General features: G+C 45.0%; 1 protein-coding gene across 1 annotated transcript in view; it reads right to left on the bottom strand.

The window, feature by feature from the left end:
• Positions 1–13,830, bottom strand: part of NETO1 (neuropilin and tolloid like 1) — a 168,929-nt gene that overhangs the window by 133,992 nt on the left and 21,107 nt on the right. The window contains exon 4 of the mRNA XM_066579496.1: positions 5,593–5,841. Within this exon, the coding sequence (XP_066435593.1) occupies positions 5,593–5,841 (249 nt within the window). The remainder of the gene's footprint in view (positions 1–5,592; positions 5,842–13,830) is intronic.

Below are 13,830 nucleotides of genomic sequence, written 5' to 3'. Positions count from 1 at the left end.
TGCGATCTCCCTGACCTTAGCGGAACAATACAATCAAGCACAAACATATTTTTGGTGTAGCAATCAATTTTTATTATCTTAATTAAGACATAGGAGCAATCTAGACAAAGATTTAAAGAAATATTTGACCCAATGCATCCCCTGATGGAATGCTCATAAAGGAGTATTTAAGGGGCTCATTTTTAAGGCTGGGACGTTATCTGAGAAAAGAAAGTTAAAGCCCAATAGTACTCACAAAACAACAAACCCTGCAGACATAGCAAAGTTTTAGAAACTACCACTCAATTTTACATAACTTGAAAGATGACCCCGCTTTGTTTCCAAACGTAACACACAATATCCATGAATTTTTACAAAAGAAATAAATCTATCTGCTCCTTGCAAAGCCCAAAGGGAAGTTCTTGACTCCCCAATTACAGTATCAGAAGTGCTGGATCATATCAACTTACTACTAGTTGGCAATTCACCAGGCCCATATGGGCTGACAAATGCCTACTACAAAACTTTTCAAAATATTTTATCCCCACATATGTGTTAAGCTTTTCAGTCAGCATTTACAGAAGGCTCCTTCCCCAGGAAAAACCAATAAGTCAAAATAGTTACCTACTAGGGATGAGCGAGTATACTCGCTAAGGCACTACTCGCTCGAGTAATGTGCCTTAGCCGAGTATCTCCCTGCTCGTCCCTAAGGATTCGGCGTCCGCCGCAGCTGACAGGTGAGTTGCGACGGGGAGCAGGGGAGAGCGGGCGGGAGAGAGGGAGAGAGAGATCTCCCCTCCGTTCCTCCCCGCTCTCCCCCGCAGCTCCCTGCCCCACGACGGCGCCCGAATCTTTAGGGACGAGCCGGGAGATACTCGGCTAAGGCACATTACTCGAGCGAGTAGTGCCTTAACGAGTATACTCGCTCATCCCTATTACCTACCCAAACCAGGGAAAAACTAATGTCTCCCAACATTTCCACCCTATTTCACTACCAAATACGAATATCATATTTATGCAAAAAAAATTACTTCTAGAGTGGAACTCATTTTGCCATCATTGGTTAGGAAAGATGAAATGAGATTTGTGAAAGGCCAGCAGACATCAGATACAACCAGGAAAGTTTTAAATCTAGCACAATTTGATAAATCTACGAAGGTGCCTGTGGTTCTTCTTGTCCTGGATACTAAAAAGGCATTTGCCTGCATTAAATGGTTGTATGCCTTTGTGGCCCTAGATAAAATGGGATTTTTTAAAGCCATTTCTACATTATATTCAAACTCTTCAGCCAGAGGATTTACAACTGGGGTCTAATAATGTAATATCACTAACAGCACCGGTGTTGCAGCAGTTCTAGAATTGCTGCCTTGCTGATAGTCTGGTCCTGGCTTTGGATGGGTTTCTACATTTTCTGGCTCAGTGGGTGTGGTATTAGGTGACACGTGCTGGCTCGCACCTGTGGTTAATTCTAGGGCTATTTAAACTGGCCTTATACTGAGCTGAACTGCGGTTAATTCTCAGTCTCTCCCTGATTGGGCTAGCAGTCAGAGGCTTTCTGCTGGACTGTTCTGCTACTTGCTGCATCTAAAGCTAAGTACTGGCTGCATCTAAAGCTAAGTACTGCATTTATTTGCATTGTTATTTTGGATTTCTAGTTTTGTTTCCTTTCCTCACGTAGCATCAACTAGGGGCCGAGACATGCAGTCGGGGCTGCTCTTATCGGGGCAATCACCCTGCTTTCATGTAGGGTCCCTCCCTGTGTTTGGTTGTATAGAGACAGTGTTTCCCATATTTTTGTTTCATGCTTGTTTTATTGTTTTTTTGCATTTTTTTGTAGATCTGCGAGTGACAGATCCAGCACGTCCAGGTTGGACGTGACAACCAGATAGGGATGCCCACTATTTTCGCTGATCTTTATACTATCACTGCGGAATAAGTTGGTGCTATACAAATAAAGCTTATTATTATTATTATTACTACTATTGTTATAGAAGCCGAAATCCAACACGATACCCGGGACATAGGAAATGAAGATTTATTCAATGTCGACATGAATGAGTCTAGGAGACACAAGGGTTCTCAAATCCAGACTGCCTTGTGACATCACAGCAGATTCTTATATACTAGATAGGCAGTCTTATTGGAATCTAACACCTATTAGCTCATCTTATCTCTTAAACCAGTTACAAGTACAGAAAGTAAGTGGCAGTCGAAGCCAAGGGGGGCAGCAGGGGGATCATCGCTGCATATGTACAAAGTTGCGAATTACTGTGCCTGAACCTAGTACAGCATTGCACGGTCTCCCTGACGACCACTTACGTCACACAGCAAAAGTTTACATTCTTGAGAAACGGAGATTGCATTCACATGTTCATAGTTAGGGAACTGAAATATTATGTGAAGTTAGTATACAGTAGCTATATTTCATTTGCTAGACACTTATAATTACGTTATGTGTAACCGAACAATGTATGTTTAATATGCTTCAGCCTGAAGGCTGGTAACAGAGAAACAATAGCTTATAAGTCCTCGTACCAAACTATCATTACAAACATTAGCTCAAGCTCTCAGTGAAAACACTTTAATTGAAGAAATTCAGATTTAAGACCACACTTGCTACTCACACAATATCACTATGTGCAGATCCTTTGCCCTCGCTAAATAATGCTTTAAAAGTTATCAAAGAGTTTGGACTGAATTCTTACTACAAAGTAAATGCACAAAAATCGCAAATTGTACCTATAGATATCCCCAATGACTTATAGATATCCATTTGACTGGCAGCACGAGGGCATTAAATATCAGGGCACAACAATAACCACCTAGTATAAAAATCTTTATCAATATAACTTTAAACCTATGCTAAAGGCATCACAGAACGAATCTCAAAAGCTAAACAAATTTGATATATCTTGGTTGGGAAGAATAGCTATTTTTAAAATGTCTGTTACCAAAACTATTATATGTTTTTCACACTCTTCCTATTGAGGTACTAAGATGCTTCTTTATAGCCATGAACCAGACAATATCTCAGTCTGGTTTTGTGCAGCATAAACCATACATAGCTAGTGTAATAGTTACAAGAGACAGATGGGTAGGAGGTATAGAAATCACACATGTCTCCCAACTAGCTCCATTTGGAAGTATGAAACACAAAAACACTAGGTCCATATAGAGAATTACATAGCATCTCTGGTCTTAACTAAATTCTTTCTTGTAATTCCTTTGTGGAATATGCCTTTGCCCTCTTGCTTCTCCCCGCTGACACACATATTATTAACCCTTTCCAATCCACTGTCTGACGTCTTCCTACATTCTGACTGAAGCTTGTACAGCTCCAATGTCAGAAGACATCCAAGGGGTATTCTTACCGTCTATTGCCTGCCACTCTGCTGTCGGAGCCTCTCTGGCGCACACACACTGGCTTTAGCCAGCAGATGGCACCGTTGTAGAACAGCAAAAAGACAAAGCCTTTTAGGAAACCCTGAATCCAAAATTGGATTGGAAAGGGTTAAAGGCGTGGAAACAATTTTATGATCATGCCAAACCTCAAGGAGCCCTCCCGAAGCCCTATATAACCACTGGACATACGCAAACATGCTATCCCCTACCTCAATATCTCAATATGAAAATAACATTGTATTGGTATTACACACCAATTCGTTTGTCTTAAATGTACCATATCTGTACAGTTGATTTCTGGAGGGGCTGTGACAATAGGGGAACTCAGCTACACATATTATATAGTTTCCCTCTCCTTCAGCAATACTGGGACTGTGTGCTGCATTTATTGGCTTCTTAGGTTAGTCACAGGATCCTGAAAACTCCATCTTTAGCATTGCTAAATATTTGCTCACATACCATTCCATCGAAATTTCAAATACTGGGATGTAAAATATTAACATTATCGAATCTTCTTATAATGAGACATTGGAAAAGCTTACACATTCCAATACAAGTAAAACTGTCACTTTGATCAACCAAGCATACATTTACGGAAAAAGTGCTTGCCTGCAATGCCTTTACTCTTGTTAAATTTCAATATATACAGGAACTTCTGGGTATCTAGCAACCATTGTATATCGGGATGATTACAACTTCTTTTTCTATGGTAAACCCCTGTACCACTTCTATCTACTTGACAAAAACATTCTGGAGCTTGAACTTGTAATAGTAATTTTTTTATACCTGGTACTTACTTATTTTTTCCATTAATGCTCTGTTTATTGGTTAAATTTTTTACACCTTTCTATATTATGAAATGTAACATTTACGTTATTTTCTATGACAATTGATACATTAAAATATATAACTCCTTTGTACATGAATATTAATCATTAAGCCTGTTGTAATCTGTTTTGAAAATAAAATAGAAAAAAAAAAAACCATTGAAACAAAAAACAACGCAAATGTATATAAAAAATAATAAGTTAGCACTAAAATATTGGAGGAGGGATAGTCTAAAACACAAAAAGTGGAGTATGCTACAGTTCTGATCTCTTCACCTATGCAACTGCTTAAAAGGTTATTCCTAAGACTTTTATGGTCTTTGGGATGCATACCTACCTTGAGTTAGGGCACCCGTTATCCCTCAGCCCAGTTGAATGAGGTTGCTGGGGGTATATGGGGTTTACAGAAACAGCATAGCTCACTTTGCTGCACTGTTTCTGTAACTTTCATTAACTTCTATGGGAGTTACGAAAACAGGGTAGAACAGCCTGCTTGTCTGTTTCTGTAAAACGTGACCACCCCCCAATTGCTGTATACAGCTAGCCCAGGAATAGTGAGTGCCCAAACTTGAGACAAGTGCAGTTACCAAAAGTAGGACCGACATCTATCAACCTCTGATCACATATCCCGTGGATATGCCAGAAAAGTTTCATATTGTAATACCCCTGTCAAGGATTTCCCTAATCTGTATTGAGATGGATAATAGAGACCTATGTATTTTCAGTTCATCTCTTTTTATGTCTTCTTCTTCTCAGAAAATAAACACTTTCGATTGAGGGAAGGGTTATAGTTAGGGAGGAGGCTCACAGGGTATGTACCCCTATTTACTGGGTGTCGGGAAGACGAAACACTGAGGGCTAGGACAATAAAATGAATCTACTGTTCCTGGTGAAGGGGAGCAATTGCATTAAATAAAGAAAAGACCTTAAACCAAAATGAATTGTACCACAAAATGCAACAAATGCTAACAGATATGAAACAACTGGGAAATGATAATAAAGATATGCTCACATGTGGGAGATTTGTTGCTGAAATTTCTGTCCCATTCATCTGAATGAGGTTGACAAAAACAATAATATGCGGAGGTATGGAATCAATTCCAACTTCAGAAATTTTTGTAACAAATCTTTCCCATCTTAATATACCCTGAAAACGGTACTATCAAGCTTAGTAAGTAAATGAACCCAAGTGGGCATATACCCTAAATGCCTCCCCAAAGCAAATAACATACAGGATGACTTCAAGTTCAAGCCTGATTTTAAATGTAAGTTTTTTTTCAGGGTAGAACATTACCTTAAGTACATTTCATGTGTTTTTCATAAAAATAGTATAGAAAATTCATTAAAAATTACAATTAATTTATAGAAGGTTTATGTAACTCACCTGGTGTAAAATTATATTGTGCAGAAAACCCAAGAGATTCTAGTTCACCATCAGCAAAAAATTTAATCCACAAGAATCTCCCACTTGATTTTATAAAAGGAGGGCTTTGTTGTCCACAGTAGCGTCCAATAATTGGTGAAAAGCCAAAAGGTCCATCTCGTACTTCAATATGATCAAATTTACATTCCCAAGACGACTCTATGGCATACTTTTCATCAAAATGAAGTTCAATGCATTGTCTGGGGGCCGCTATAAAAAAAAAAAAAGTAAATGTTAAATACTAATTTTTTTTTTCTTACAAGTATACAGTATATTTTACATGTAATGGTCTAAATATTATGTAGCTCTTAATACAGAATGACGACCATTTGTAAACTACTTATAAACCACCTAAGACGTCATACACATGGCATAGTTGTGTGTAGGACACTGTACTCTGGCACGTACAGTCCTAGAAGCAAGACCTCTAGATCAGAGCACCACCACAAAATACAGAAATGGAATATGGGAAGAAAACATTGTATGATTTTTTTTTGGGAGGATTTGTATGGTGAAATCAGAATTGTGCCTTATTATGGCGCCATGCGACATGGGGGCTGTAGGAAGCCATAATACTGCACTTAAGCCATATACCACATTGCGCTATGTTAGTGACATTCTGTTTTTGTTGGTACATTGCATCTCTGTATGTGCAAACTTGCTACTTCTCTAAAAGTAGAATTTTCAATTAAAACTTTTATTTTAGTAGTTAATTATTTGCATTAGTAGATTTTGAGAGAGTCCTCTAAAACAATTAGAGGGGTTCTCTCATTACGCATATGGACATCATAGGGACCTCACTCTGAGCCAGATAAAAATGTTGCTTCCTAGAGTATCCATGTATTATATGGTCACTAGAGATGAGCGAACGTACTCGTCCGAGCTTGATACTCGTTCGAGTATTAGCGTGTTCGAGATGCTCGTTACTCGTGACGAGTACCACGCGATGTTCGAGTTACTTTCACTTTCATCTCTGAGACGTTAGCGCGCTTTTCTGGCCAATAGAAAGACAGGGAATGCATTACAACTTCCCCCTGCGACGTTCAAGCCCTATACCACCCCCCTGCAGTGAGTGGCTGGCGAGATCAGGTGTCACCCGAGTATATAAATTGGCCCCTCCCGCGGCTCGCCACAGATGCATTCTGACATAGTTCAGGGAAAGTGCTGCTGGTGCCGGAGCTGCTATAGGGAGAGCGTTAGGAGTTATTTTAGGCTTCAAGAACCCCAACGGTCCTTCTTAGGGCCACATCTAACCGTGTGCAGTAGTGTGGAGGCTGCTTTTTGCAGTGTTGCACTTTTTTTTTTTTTTTGTATATCGGCCGTGCAGAGCATTGCGTCCTGCAGTAATTTTACATTGTCCAGGGCCAGTAGTGGTGAGGCAGGGAAAGAAGACATATTTAGTGTATATAGGCAGTGGGCGTTTCCAAAAACATTTGGGAAAAAAAATCTATTTGGGCTGCCTTTGACCGTGCTCAGTGTACTGGGTCTCTGCTGGGGGTAGTTGTCCTAATTCATACGCAGCCAGCTAAGTGTTACAGCAGGCTTGCACAAAATTCTTTCCTGCCTCTGCTGTGCGTTCCGTAAGCGAAGTCAGCCTCCAACCACAGGCCAATAAGCGGCACATTTAATTAAAGTGTTCTGTTTCTGCACTACTGGTAATACACCATGCTGAGGGGTAGGGGTAGGCCTAGAGGACGTGGACGCGGCCAAGGACGCAGAGGCCCAAGTCAGGGTATGGGCACAGGCCGAGCTCCTGATCCAGGTGTATCGCAGCCGACTGCTGCGGGATTAGGAGAGAGGCACGTTTCTGGCGTCCCCACATTCATCTCACAATTAATGGGTCCACGCGGTAGACCTTTATTAGAAAATGAGCAGTGTGAGCAGGTCCTGTCGTGGATGGCAGAAAGTGCATCCAGCAATCTATCGACCACCCAGAGTTCTACGCCGTCCACTGCTGCAACTCTGAATCCTCTGGCTGCTGCTGCTCCTTCCTCCCAGCCTCCTCACTCCATTACAATGACACATTCTGAGGAGCAGGCAGACTCCCAGGAACTGTTCCCGGGCCCCTGCCCAGAATGGCCAGCAATGGTTCCTCTCCCACCGGAGGAGTTTGTTGTGACCGATGCCCAACCTTTGGAAAGTTCCCGGGGTCTGGGGGATGAGGCTGGGGACTTCCGGCAACTGTCTCAAGAGCTTTCAGTGGGTGAGGAGGACGATGAGACACAGTTGTCTATCACTCAGGTAGTAGTAATTGGAGTAAGTCCGAGGAAGGAGCGCACAGAGGATTCGGAGGAAGAGCAGCAGGACGATGAGGTGACTGACCCCACCTGGTTTGCTACGCCTACTGAGGACAGGTCTTCAGAGGGGGAGGCAAGTGCAGCAGCAGGGCAGGTTGGAAGAGGCAGTGCGGTGGCCAGGGGTAGAGGCAGGGCCAGACCGAATAATCCACCAACTGTTTCCCAAAGCGCCCCCTTGCGCCATGCCACCCTGCAGAGGCCGAGGTGCTCAAAGGTCTGGCAGTTTTTCACTGAGAGTGCAGACAACCGACGAACAGTGGTGTGCAACCTTTGTCGCGCCAAGATCAGCTGGGGAGCCACCACCACCAGCCTCACCACCACCAACATGCGCAGACATATGATGGCCAAGCACCCCACAAGGTGGGACGAAGGCCGTTCACCGCCTCTGGTTTGCACCGCTGCCTCTCCCCCTGTGCCCCAACCTGCCACTGAGATCCAACCCCCCTCTCAGGACACAGGCACTACCGTCTCCTGGCCTGCACCCACACCCTCACCTCCGCTGTGCTTGGCCCCATCCACCAATGTCTCTCAGCGCACCGTCCAGCCGTCGCTAGCACAAGTGTTGGAGCGCAAGCGCAAGTACACGCCAGGCACCCGCACGCTCAAGCGTTAAACGTGCACATAGCCAAATTTATCAGCCTGGAGATGCTGCCGTATAGGCTTGTGGAAACGGAGGCTTTCAAAGGTATGATGGCGGCGGCGGCCCCGCGCTACTCAGTTCCCAGTCGCCACTACTTTTCCCGATGTGCCGTCCCAGCCCTGCACGACCACGTCTCCCGCAACATTGTACGCGCCCTCACCAACGCGGTTACTGCCAAGGTCCACTTAACAACGGACACGTGGACAAGCACAGGCGGGCAGAGCCACTATATCTCCCTGACGGCACATTGGGTGAATTTAGTGGAGGCTGGGACAGAGTCAGAGCCTGGGACCGCTCACGTCCTACCCGCCCCCAGAATTGCGGGCCCCAGCTCGGTGGTGGTATCTGCGGCGGTGTATGCTTCCTCCACTAAACCACCCTCCTCCTGCTCCTCCTACGCAACCTCTGTCTCGCAATCAAGATGTGTCAGCAGCAGCACGTCGCCAGCAGTCGGTGTCGCGCGGCGTGGCAGCACAGCGGTGGGCAAGCGTCAGCAGGCCGTGCTGAAACTACTCAGCTTAGGAGATAAGAGGCACAAGGCCCACGAACTGCTGCAGGGTCTGACAGAGCAGACCGACCGCTGGCTTGCGCCGCTGAGCCTCCAACCGGGCATGGTCGTGTGTGACAACGGCCGTAACCTGGTGGCGGCTCTGCAGCTCGGCAGCCTCACGCACGTGCCATGCCTGGCCCACGTCTTTAATTTGGTGGTTCAGCGCTTTCTGAAAAGCTACCCACGCTTGTCAGACCTGCTCGGAAAGGTGCGCCGGCTCTGTGCACATTTCCGCAAGTCCCACACGGACGCTGCCACCCTGCGGACCCTGCAACATCGGTTTCATCTGCCAGTGCACCGACTGCTGTGCGACGTGCCCACATGGTGGAACTTTACGCTCCACATGGTGGAACTTTACGCTCCACATGTTGGCCAGGCTCTATGAGCAGCGTAGAGCTATAGTGGAATACCAACTCCAACATGGGCGGCGCAGTGGGAGTCAGCCTCCTCAATTCTTTACAAAAGAGTGGGCCTGGTTGGCAGACATCTGCCAGGTCCTTGGAAACTTTGAGGAGTCTACCCAGATGGTGAGCGGCGATGCTGCAATCATTAGCGTCACCATTCCTCTGCTATGCCTCTTGAGAAGTTCCCTGCAAAGCATAAAGGCAGACGCTTTGCGCTTGGAAACAGAGGCGGGGGAAGACAGTATGTCGCTGGATAGTCAGAGCACCCTCATGTCTATATCTCAGCACGTTGAGGAGGAGCATGAGGAGGATGAGGAGGAGGGGGAAGAGACAGCTTGGCCCAATGCTGAGGGTACCCATGCTGCTTGCCTGTCATCCTTTCAGCGTGTATGGCCTGAGGAGGAGGAGGAGGATCCTGAAAGTGATCTTCCTAGTGCGGACCGCCATGTCTTGCATACAGGTACCCTGGCACACATGGCTGACTTCATGTTAGGATGCCTTTCTCGTGACCCTCGCGTTACACGCATTCTGGCCACTACAGATTACTGGGTGTACACACTGCTCGACCCACGGTATAAGGAGAACCTTTCCACTCTCATATCCGAAGAGGAAAGGGGTTCAAGAGTGATGCTATACCACAGGACCCTGGCGGACAAGCTGATGGTAAAATTCCCATCCGACAGCGCTAGTGGCCGAAGGCGCAGTTCCGAGGGCCAGGTAGCAGGGGAGGCGCAGAGATCAGGCAGCATGTACAGCACAGGCAGGGGAACACTCTCTAAGGCCTTTGACAGCTTTCTGGCTCCCCAGCAAGACTGTGTCACCGCTCCCCAGTCAAGGCTGAGTCTGCGGGAGCACTGTAAAAGGATGGTGAGGGAGTACGTAGCCGATCGCACGACCGTCCTCCGTGACGCCTCTGCCCCCTACAACTACTGGGTGTCGAAGCTGGACACGTGGCCTGAACTCGCGATGTATGCCCTGGAGGTGCTTGCTTGTCCTGCGGCTAGCGTCTTGTCAGAGAGGGTGTTTAGTGCGGCTGGGGGAATCATCACAGATAAGCGTACCCACCTGTCAACCGACAGTGCCGACAGGCTTACAATCATCAAGATGAACAAAGCCTGGATTTCCCCAGACTTCTCTTCTCCACCAGCGGACAGCAGCGATACCTAAACAATACGTAGGCTGCACCCGCGGATGGAAGCATTGTTCTCTATCACCATCAAAAACGTGGACCTTTTAGCTTCATCAATCTGTGTATAATATTCATCCTCCTCCTCCTGCTCCTCCTCCTGAAACCTGACGTAATCACGCTGAACGGGCAATTTTTCTTAGGCCCACAAGGCTCAGTCATATAATTTTTGTAAACAATTTTTATACGTTTCAATGCTCATTAAAGCGTTGAAACTTTCACCTGCACCAATTTTTATTTTAACTGGGCTGCCTCCAGGCCTAGTTACAAATTAAGCCACATTAACCAAAGCGATTAATGGTTTTCACCTGCCTTCTTGGTTGGGCATGGGCAATTTTTCTGACGTACATTAGTACTGTTGGTACACCAATTTTTTGGGGCCCTCGCCTACAGTGTAATCCAATTAATTTTTTGCCCACCTGCATTAAAGCTGATGTTGCATCAGCTGTGCTGGGCACTGCAATGGGATATATTTATGTACCGCCGGTGGGTTCCAGGGAGCCACCCATGCTGTGGGTCCTCAGGGAGTTGTAACTGCATGTGTCTACTTCTAAAGAACCCCAGTCTGACTGGGGCATGCAGTGTGGGCCAAAGCCCACCTGCATTTAACATGACATTACCTCAGCTGTGATGGGCAATGCAATGGGATATATGTATGTACCGCCAGTGGCTTCCTGGCACCCACCCATGCTGTGGGTCCACAGGGAGTTGTAACTGCATGTGTCCACTTCTAAAGAACCCCAAGTCTGACTGGGGCATGCAGTGTGGGCCGAAGCCCACCTGCATTTAATCGGACGTTACCTCAGCTGTGATGGGCACTGCAATGGGATACATTTATGTACAGCCGGTGGGTTCCAGGGAGCCACCCATGCTGTGGGTGCACACGGAATTCCCATTGCGGAGTTGTACCTGCCTGTGACTATTTATAAAAAACCGCGGTCTGACTGGGGCATGCAGACACCTTGACAGAATGAATAGTGTGTGGCACATAGGTTCCCCATTGCTATGCCCACATGTGCAGCTCCTGATGGCGGTGGCACAGGATTATATTTCTCATTGCTTCTGTACAGCATTGTGGGCTATCGCCCCGCCCCTTTTAAAGAGGGTCGCTGCCTAGCCATGCCAACCCTCTGCAGTGTGTGCCTGCGGTTCCTCCTCATGGCAGACGCACTTATAAATAGACATGAGGGTGGTGTGACATGAGTGCAGCTGAAGGCTGCGCAGGGACACTTTGGTGTGCGCTGTGGACACTGGGTCGTGCGGGCGGGTTGGGCAGCATGTAACCCAGGAGAAGTGGCAGCGGAGTGTCATGCAGGCAGTGATTGTGCTTTGTTGGAGGTAGTGTGGTGCTTAGCTAAGGTATGCATTGCTAATGAGGGCTTTTCAGAAGTAAAAGTTGTTGGTGGGGGGGGGGGGGGTCCACTCTTGCCGCTATTGTGGCTTAATAGTGGGACCTGGGAACTTGAGATGCAGCCCAACATGTAGCCCCTCGCCTGCCCTATCCGTTGCTGTGTCGTTCCCATCACTTTCTTGAATTGCCCAGATTTTCACAAATGAAAACCTTAGCGAGCATCGGTGATATACAAAAATGCTCGGGTCGCCCATTGACTTCAATGGGGTTCGTTACTCGAAACGAACCCTCGAGCATCGCGATAATTTCGTCCCGAGTAACGAGCACCCGAGCATTTTGGTGCTCGCTCATCTCTAATGGTCACGTGTTCATTTATGTGGGTGTAGCAGGGAAAACGAACTACCGGTAGCAATGGCAACTGATCATCAGAGAACACAGCGGCTTCAATCTTCCAGGTGGGACAACTCTTTTGATGAAATCTTTACTTTCACTAAGTTTAAATGCTATTTAGCTATGTTACTTTTTTATATAAGTGTGTGTACAATAAATACATGGGGTTTTGTTTTAATGTTACCCATTGATGAAGACTTGGTCAACTGCCTGAACGTTCTAAACTTAGAATGTCATTGACATGGAAATATTAGAACTGCCCATATTACTTTTTTAGAAAGAAACCGAACTCAGTTTCTTAGGTTTCACCAGAATAATAGCCAGCAGAAATTACAATATATAAAATATCTATTCATGTTTAGAAAATGCCAAGAATGAATCAGTAAATAAGAAAATGAGAATACTGAATAGCATTACGCATCACTTTGTATAATACCTTGGGCTATGTGTGCATAATACAACAAACACCTATAAAATTGAATTTCTATTATCACAATAGTTCCTCTCCACTCATCTGATAAGTGAAATTTCTATTGTGTAGAAAGCTCAGTCAATCGCCATGGGATATACTAGGGAGGGTGGGTAGATGGATATACGGACGGACGGACGGACGGATCGAAGTGTTGGATTCAATGCAGCATAAAAATGGCGTATCCTTACGACCCTGGGCAAAAAATAATAATAATATACCTGTCATATTAATTATTATAATTAAGGGCATCACATAGCTTCTAGATCAAGTACAAAAAACGGAATCACTTAAGCAAGCAGGAAAAAAATATATTAAATCAATAACAAAGCAAATCCCAGTTCGAATTTTGATGCTTCTCGGATTTTTATGATAGTTTGAATTTTCTGAGGCAATAATAATGTTCTACATCAAGCTAATTCCAAGTTTCTTGAAAGACCAGTTTTGAATGATACAGCAGTGCCATAGATCAATTTTTAAAATGTTCACCTTAAATGTTCAATCTGATTAAGATCCGGTATTTGTAATTAAGTTGGTATACCTTTCCTGAAGAAAAGTTTCTATACGACATTTATCGCATACCCTGCTATATTCCAGATAAAGTTTGACATTTCTCATCTCAAAAAGATTTGCATTCTAGGATATGGTATACTTGTAAAGCAGGTGTGAGAAAATCGTGCTGTCTAGACATTTACTGTAGTAGGAAAAGTCAGGAAACGCAGCCTATCTGAAAAACAACCGGGAGAACATGTCCGCAGTCCTACAATTATGCTTGCTATTCTTATTATTCACATGCACAGAATTTGGATCAACTACATATTTTACCTGAAATTTGGAAAAGGCAAATATAATCAACTACTTCAAACATACAATACATTACTGCTTAGTATTCAGCCACAAGCATCGCTATAC

Source organism: Eleutherodactylus coqui, chromosome 9 (genome assembly GCF_035609145.1).
Source record: "Eleutherodactylus coqui strain aEleCoq1 chromosome 9, aEleCoq1.hap1, whole genome shotgun sequence".
Taxonomy (NCBI): Eukaryota; Metazoa; Chordata; class Amphibia; order Anura; family Eleutherodactylidae; genus Eleutherodactylus; species Eleutherodactylus coqui.
This window is presented reverse-complemented; position numbering and strand designations above follow the sequence as displayed.